The sequence below is a fragment of the Leuciscus leuciscus genome, assembly GCF_965113295.1.
Source record: "Leuciscus leuciscus genome assembly, chromosome: 3".
Taxonomy (NCBI): domain Eukaryota; kingdom Metazoa; phylum Chordata; class Actinopteri; order Cypriniformes; family Leuciscidae; genus Leuciscus; species Leuciscus leuciscus.
The window spans coordinates 30112791-30120912 of record NC_138727.1 but is presented as its reverse complement, the minus strand read 5'-3'; the positions used below and the strand labels follow the sequence as shown (position 1 = coordinate 30120912).

Below are 8122 nucleotides of genomic sequence, written 5' to 3'. Positions count from 1 at the left end.
AAAGATTGATGAGGAACTCACTTAGAGAGTATGAGATACCACTAATTTCCTGTAACATTCCCTTGACAGTTGCAGCGCTAGATGGATGCCCCCTGGGGACTGGACATGTCCATTACACCACCAATGACATCACTCTTCGACTGGGTGTTCTACATACTAAAGTAACACGCTTATACATCATCCATTCACCTCACAACCCAGTCATTCTTGGTCTGCTGTGACTACAACAATACAACCTACAGATTTCATGGAGGGAGCAACAGATTTCACGTTGGGACGCCACCTGTCATTCCCGCTGCCTACAGTCTCACCAATTGCCACTGGAGCCACCACAGTCCAATGTCGAATTGTAAGACTGAAAATACTGGTTGAGGCCTGATTTATGGGACAAAAGGGCCCGGCTGGCTAATTAACATTTGAACTCACACAAGCACATGAACTAACAACAAAGAACTCACACAAGAACATGGTTTAATGTGAATGTTTATCATTGACTGTTATGCTTTTGGTGTCATTTGAAATGTCTCAAAGTGAGTGGTACAGATATCTCATATCCAGATAGATAAAATAAAAGGAAATAAGGTTTATAGAAGTTCATAGAAAACTGATTTAGAGATAAGGCCAGATAAGGCAACCCCCCTTCTGTGGGATAGAAGCCATTTGAGGGTGGTCTCACCCCATCCCCCATATCACCTGGTCAGGAGAGAATAAAGGAAGGTGTTCTGGCCCTCTCTGGCTCTCTTCTTCTTGGCTGGGTACGAATGGAGTAGGTGCTTTCTCTCTCTCTCTCTCTCTCTCTCTCTCTCTCTCTCTCTCTCTCTCTCTCTCTCTCTCTCTTTCCCTTTCTCTCTCTCTCTCTCTATCTCAGGTAGGCTACAAGCTGGGTAAGATTCTTTGGTGTAACCAATGTATAACCATGCTCTAGATATTTGAATTGATTGTGGAATTGATCTCTGATATCTGAAATATTAAATTGCTACAATGTGATTATTCCAACTGATTTTGACATTGTTCATTTAATGGTTAAAAGGAATAGTCAAACATTCGCTCACCTTTAGTGAGGCACAGATATTATTAAAACCTTTCATTTATGGAGTCAGATGAATTAACGAGTAAAAACATATGATTAATGTATTACAAATTTAACCAACCAATACTTTGCATGAGTGAGGACAGAACACGTGATAACCTTCCCCGTGTATTGGCGAACCGGAGATTGGACTAATATAGCGGGCCTTACAAAATGGTGACCTCGAGACGTGATCTCAAAACAGATCAAAACAGTTTCACGAGAAATGTCCTTTTCAGCAAGTATTTGGGATTTTAAAATCAACAAGATGTTTGAACATCTTCTCTTTCTTCTGCCGCGATGGTAAGTAAACTTTTTCTGCCCTTTATAGAAGTGTTGAAGAAATGTTTGCATTGTTTACGGGTCGGAATTAAGTTTAGAACGTGATGCGGCAGCTAGATGAAGAATGAAAACCCTTGTGCATTAGATTTTAAGGATCTCCTTGTTTTGCCTAAGCAACAAGAAACGAAACCTAAAGTATAGCCTCTTCCAAATAATGAATAATCGATGAAGAGCTAAAAAAGTAAAGCCTAAAAGTTTTAAAATCAGGCGCATGTTTTCCGGCCATTGTTGAAACCAGCAACACGTGAAGAGAATGAGCAAACTAACAGAAAACAGAGAAAGAAAAATCTAAGTTTGTAAAAGATCGGAAAACACGTGATTTTATAAATAAAAAGGCAGATCGATGCATTGTTTATGAAAATAAAATTTTGGGAAAACAGGATGATGATTTACAGGCTAAAACTCAAATATCAAGGCTAATGCTAAGTGCTATTGTCAATGCTAAGCCATGCTGTGCCCAAGGCTAATGCTAAAGGCTAAAGCCATGCTGCGTCCAAACGCTTAAACCATGTTTTGTCTCACTGGCTGACTGGTAGGCCCAAAAGCCACATTGAAAACATTAATATCCTATACTAAACCTAAACTAATCTTGACAAACTCTATATTCCATTAAAATCTTAAACTTTGACACTGATGGAATTAAATTAAGTAATTCAATTTAATTTGGCTTATTTAAGTTCCTCTGAGAAGTAAACCCCTAAAGTATTTGATATGCTGGGATGGAGATAGATCTTTTTTAGAAAGAAGACTATCTAGTCAAAAATCCGGGAAAATTAACTGTAAGCCCATTATTGTGAAATCATGTGTACTGATCATGTCCTGTTTACATTATGGGCCGAAAAGGTTCAGCCTACACTGTACAAACTCAGTAGAAAAGGTCTTAACATGGATGCTATTGACAATGAAATTTTCACTTGGTGGAAAACAGTGGGTAGTAAACAGAAGAAATCAAAACATGGTGAAATAATTGAGGCTTTAAACTTCATAAGTTATAAACGGCTAAATGAGTTAACAAAATTTCTATCTTCGCTTATGGATGCTAAAAGTGAAGAGGTGCATTCTAAAAATGCAGAGGCACAAAAGTCTGAGGAAAAGATTCAAGATCTTCAAACACAGCTAGATAAATTACTAGCTGAGCTGTTAGCCCTGACTAAAAAGTGTAAAAATCACAAAGACACCATTGCAGATCTTAAGGCTAAGCTAAATGCTAAAAGCAAGTCTCCCAACAAGCTTAACAGTGATTGGGCTAAAAATGTACACTTCTTAGATGAGGCAGCCTGCTCTAATAATCTTGTATCTTTTCAGACAGATGAAGCATGTGATAAAGTTATGAAAAGAGTGCCTGTTTCTGCCCTTAAGGTGATACGGCACCCAAACGGCACAGAGTCAACCATTCAGCGTCCTTTAACAGTAACTGAATGTAGCTCGTTTAAAGGGGACATATCATGCAAAATCCACTTTTTTAGCCCTTAATAGCAGTTTGTTGCATATTTTTAGTGTTTAGAAGTATAGAAAATTTCAAATTAGTCTCTTCAGGTGTTTCGTTGATATCTTTATATTCTGTTTTGGCCGGATTTTTCAACCGGTTTGGATTTTTCTATTATCTATGACGTTTTGTGAACTATCACGTCACAGTATTTGCAGCGGAACTGCCAAATAAGGACATCGACTACCGGCTCAACACTTGGAGCAATCCGCCATTTTTATTTCTCGCTACGAATTTGTAGTCCAAGCTCAAATATGCAGAATTTACGAGAGCGTAAGTCAAATTGTTCGGTTGTTGGATGTACTAACCCACACGCGTCATTACACTGTCTCCCAGCATCAGAACCTCGTCGGAGTGCCTGGTTGAGTTTTATTTTTTGCGGAAATATACCCACATCTTTGGGTAAAGTCATTTTTGTGTGCGCGAATCACTTCAGTGACAACTGCTTCATCAACCTCCGGCAGTATAAAGAAGGATTTGCCGATCGACTTCGTCTGATGGAAGGGTCAGTTCCTTCTATCTTTAGAGATGACGGACAGAGCACATCGGTAAGCTGTAAAAAAGCTGTACTTTCATTTCTTAAAACAAATGGTGGTCAGGGTTTAGGAGTACTTTTGTCTTTTCTTTTCTTTTTAAGTAACTTTACACGTCTGTAGCAGTATTACTGTTGTTGAGTGTCATGTTGACAATGGTTATTTAGCTGCTGTGTTTTCTGATGCTTTTCTAAACGTAGCATATTATCAATACAGATTTTTAGTGGTAAGAATAGGATATAGTAATTTGTCGTGTTAGTGTACTTGTTTTAACAAGAGAAATCGACTTTCACTTTATTTAGATGGCTAAACCAACAAGGCACAAACCAACATTTGCTGACAAAGGCTGTCAAACAAAACCCCAGATGTGCTCAGTTGGGACACAGCTTTCTATGAAAACACTCCTACCTCATGTCAAGAGTACAGGTAAGCAAAATGGGTTAACTGCTAGGCTGTACATTTTATTATAAAAACAAAATTAAGCTAATATAACAGTGTTGCTAATACTTTTTTTTACTCAAAGGCACACAGGTGCCCCAAAGTGCTCAGATGTTGGAGTCTGCACTTCAACTACTACCTTTGTGCGAACACATGCTTTCCTGTCCTCCACACCAGCTAAGCGACGCCAGTTGCTTGATATTGAGGATGAAATCACGCCAATAAAGAGACCCTGTCTGGAGCAGACCGAAGTGGGTGTTGACTCTTTAGAGGGCAGCTCTACAATGATACAAAGCCCACATGATCTAACCTACAACCCTCAGGAATCCATAAGTGCTTTGACAGAGGATACTGGACACATGTAAGCATAACAATACCAGTAAATAATTTATGCAGACTCTTTCAAGAACTAGTTGTACTATGTATATTTATGTTTGCATGTTGTGCTTGTTTGTTTCTATAGCATTGACCCTTCTATACCGACCTACAAAATGCTTACTTATATTGTATATGAAAAATGCCTCTTAGAACTTTTTGAGGTGTGCCCAGTGTGTCAACGAGGGACAAGGGTGCGGACCAGAACAGTTGGGACTTTTCTGTGTGTAGAGCAGCGATGTCCACACTGTGATTTTGTAAGAACATGGAATAGTCAACCACTACATGGAGGCACCCCAGCAGGGAATCTACAGCTTTCAGTTGCTGTGTATTCCAATGGCGGCTCATTTTTCAGAGTGGAAAAAGTAGAAACTTTACACTCAAAGCTTCAAAGTTGTAATGTGTTAAATATTGGCATACTGGAACATGTTTGTTTTTGCTTAGATATTCAGAGCAATGAGGCTGCAAATGTTCCAGCACAATACCTATAGGCGGCATGCCAGACTTTACATAGAGCCAGCTATTATATACAAGTGGAAGTCAACACAGGATGGTATAATGGAGAAGCTAAAAGAACAAAATGCCATACTTGGTGGTGACATGAGGGCTGACTCTCCAGGTATGTACTGGTCCTCTATCATTATTATTCTTATTATTCTTATATTTATGTAACAACTTCAGAGGCCAGGATTGATGCAATTACTAATATTCAGATTGTGAATCTCAAAGGACACACGGCAAAGTTCGGGAGTTACACAATGATGGATCTGAGGAGCCAGAGAGTCATTGACCTACAACTAATTCAAGTAATTAAAAATAACAGTGCATTTTCTCTGAGATTAAACCACATTGAATCATGTTTTTATTGTACTTGCAGAGCAATGAGGTGGGTGGAAGTTATCATATGGAGCTTGAGGGACTGAAACGCAGTCTTGGAGTTTTGAATGCACACAATTTATCTTTTGACTGTATTGTCACAGACCGGCATCCTCAGGTCCAAAAATACTTGAGAGAAGAAGCCAAGATCACCCACTACTACGATGTTTGGCACATAGAAAAAGGTATTTTATCAATGTCGATGATGAAATTATAGCTGTATATTGGCTGTTTTTTAAACATGTATAAGTTTACTCAGTAAATAATTTATTTTCTTGTCTGTTTAAATTTTTTTTGGTCTTTAGGGATATCCAAAAAGATGGTAAATATAGCAAAAAAAAAAGATTGCACACAACTGAGCAAATGGCTTCGCAGTATAAAGAATCATATCTACTGGACAGCTGCTTCCTCAACGACCCCCCAGGAAAGAGTAGCAAAGTGGACCTCCATTCTTAACCATGTGCTAGACATTCACACACATGATGATCCTGCATTCCCCCAGTGTTTACATCCACTGAAAACTACACGGGATACAAAGCAATGGTTAAAACCAGGTGATGATTTTATTACCTTTTACTATTGAATTTATGTAGGCAATTACTTTAATCTATATTTGTTATAGCTACACCTGCATTCTGCTGGCTGGAGAACTTGCTTACATCCAAGAGGATTCTCAAGGACGTTGAAAAACTCAGTCCCCACTTGCAGACTTCAGCTGTTGAAGCTTTCCACAGTATCATCCTGCTCTTTGCCCCAAAAATCAATCACTATCCTTTCCTGGGAATGCTGTGCAGGTAAAAAGTATTGCAAAGGCGTTATAATCGCTCAGTTCACTTTTTAAATTACTTAAAATACTTTAAATTCATCCCACCTGCACTAACTGTCCTAAACAACACCCACACCAGTGGGCCAATGCATTTGTGTTTTTAGTTTGTTCAATGTTTGTATTCTGCGTGTTTTCATATAGCTTTTAAATGTATTACGTTGAAATATTAATTTTATTTAACTATATATTATTCTCTATTCTACTAGGCTGTACCTGGCGGCAATGCACTTCAATGAAAATTCTCACCGTCTGCAAGCTACCACCTCATATGGAGAGCCCATGTACAGAATGTCTTGCCCCAAGTACAAGAAGGGAGAAAGAACTTCTAAGCCAATCAAAACACCAGCAACCTTGAGTAAGTCTTTTAGGGACTATTAATGTTTCTGTGTGTTAATGTGGTTAATTAGATTTCAATAAATCTAAATCATTGTAGCAGCATTTTAATAACAATAAAAAAGTTTTATTTATAACATAATGACGTTCTCATGCAGAGTAATAACAATTGAACCAAAGCCACACAACAAAAATAAATAACTTCAATGCCACTATAAATGGCAGTGCAATAGAACATACTTAAAAAAATAGTTCACCTCAAAGTTGAAAACTGTGTCATCATTTTCTCACCCTCAAGTTGTTTTAAAGCTTCTTCTGCTAAACACAAAAAAAGATATTTTGAAGACTGTCGGTAACCAGACAGTTGTTTATACCCAATGACTTCCATAGTAGAAAAAAAAATTCATACAGGTTAGAAACAATTTGAGGGTGAGTATATGATGACACAATTTTCAACTTTGAGGTGAACTATTCCTTTCAGCAAAATAGGTTATGGAAATTATTTTCTGTCAACAGAATATGTCGACGACATCATGGAGCTGGTCTTTGAACAAGTTTTCCCTGATCCAACTCCGTATATAGATGAGGTAGAAAAGATCCCTATCCCACCAACACTCTCATCTCAGCATCCACGACCAGACAAGGCAACAGTGGTCTCCGCTTACGTCTCCCGCTTCAATCCCGGACCGGTCTGAAGCCCACATACTGTCCCTCATTGTCTGGAAACTCCTGCCGTATCCTCAATACAACACAAGACGGCAGGACAACACGCACTTTCTGGCCCAGATATCCCCAGCACCAGGAAACAAAGTTCCTGTATGCACAATACCTGTAACGACTAAAACACAAAGAGGTGAAATTACTAAGTTTGCAATGAAAATTATTACAAGATTTTGTTTCTTTGTATTTATAAAAATTGTAAATTTGTATTTCAATAAATGGACTAAACAAAAATTCACTTACTGTACCATTCCTCTTAGATGTAATGGCCCATACTGTGCTTTGTAAACATTTATTGCATTTTGTAGAGAATACTCATTGAGACACACAGGCTCAAATCCAGGATGATCCACCATGCATGTCAGCTGACTGGATACTTCCTCCATTCGAGCTGTAACCTAACAAATGTTTAATTTATTATGGTGGATTGTGTATACTCTAACCTAATATGTACTAACAAAGCACACTTACCTTAGGAGTTTCTCGACAGCATCGATTTTCAACTTCAGTTGGCATAGTTGCACAGTTACCACAAGAACACCTGAACACATGATTGGAATAAAGATAAAAAACAAAAACGTCAGTTTTGTGGAGTAAGTAAATAAACCACATGTTAATGTAAAGTTAGCATATATGCATTATGAATATGAACATTGCAGAGATATCGTAAAGGGCAGTTTATGAATTCTGATTTGATCCAAAGCACTGGTCTAGTACAGGTGTAGCCTACCTTTTTTTTTTTTTTTTAACGGCATGCTACTTTTACACAACAACAACATCAAACACCTACTTATGCTTCAAAAACATTTCTGTACACTAATTAGGCACAGTTCACCCATGAGAAGTAGTTGCCAAGATAGCAGTTTAGTCCTTATAATTTACAATATTGATAAAAATTTTAACAGATTGTTTTCAGCATGTTCAGAACAAATATAAAAAAATCTATCTAAAATGTTATCCCTGGACTATAAACTTTAGATTATAAATTAACACAAAAAGTTCACTATTACTTTTGTGTTTTTTTCTTTAATAGTTTATAATAACTTAAATATTATTTTGTGAGTGTTAAATAATCATTGTAAAAAAAAGAAATATTACAGGTGCTTCGTGAAAAAGTTAATTTA

At 37.6% G+C, this 8122-nt stretch overlaps 1 protein-coding gene across 1 annotated transcript; it reads left to right on the top strand.

Moving 5' to 3' along the window:
* Positions 1-3967: 3967 nt before the first annotated feature.
* Positions 3968-7110, top strand: LOC309494889 (uncharacterized protein). The gene is made up of 9 exons (XM_082164348.1): positions 3968-4229; positions 4332-4608; positions 4688-4862; positions 4973-5049; positions 5121-5304; positions 5425-5673; positions 5742-5913; positions 6152-6300; positions 6795-7110. The coding sequence occupies exons 1-9, from the start codon at positions 4153-4155 to the stop codon at positions 6971-6973; spliced, it is 1539 nt and encodes a 512-aa protein (XP_082020474.1). The 5' UTR covers positions 3968-4152; the 3' UTR covers positions 6974-7110.
* The last annotated feature ends 1012 nt before the right edge of the window (positions 7111-8122 follow it).

What these genes read in the sequence shown, in the direction of transcription:
- LOC309494889 (XM_082164348.1), top strand. Translation starts at nt 4,153, where the DNA reads ATGATACAAAGCCCACATGATCTAACCTACAACCCTCAGGAATCCATA. An exon ending in ACAGAGGATACTGGACACAT is followed by an intron (nt 4,230 to 4,331) that starts GTAAGCATAACA and finishes TTGTTTCTATAG; the next exon opens with CATTGACCCTTCTATACCGA. An exon ending in CAAAACACCAGCAACCTTGA is followed by an intron (nt 6,301 to 6,794) that starts GTAAGTCTTTTA and finishes TTCTGTCAACAG; the next exon opens with AATATGTCGACGACATCATG.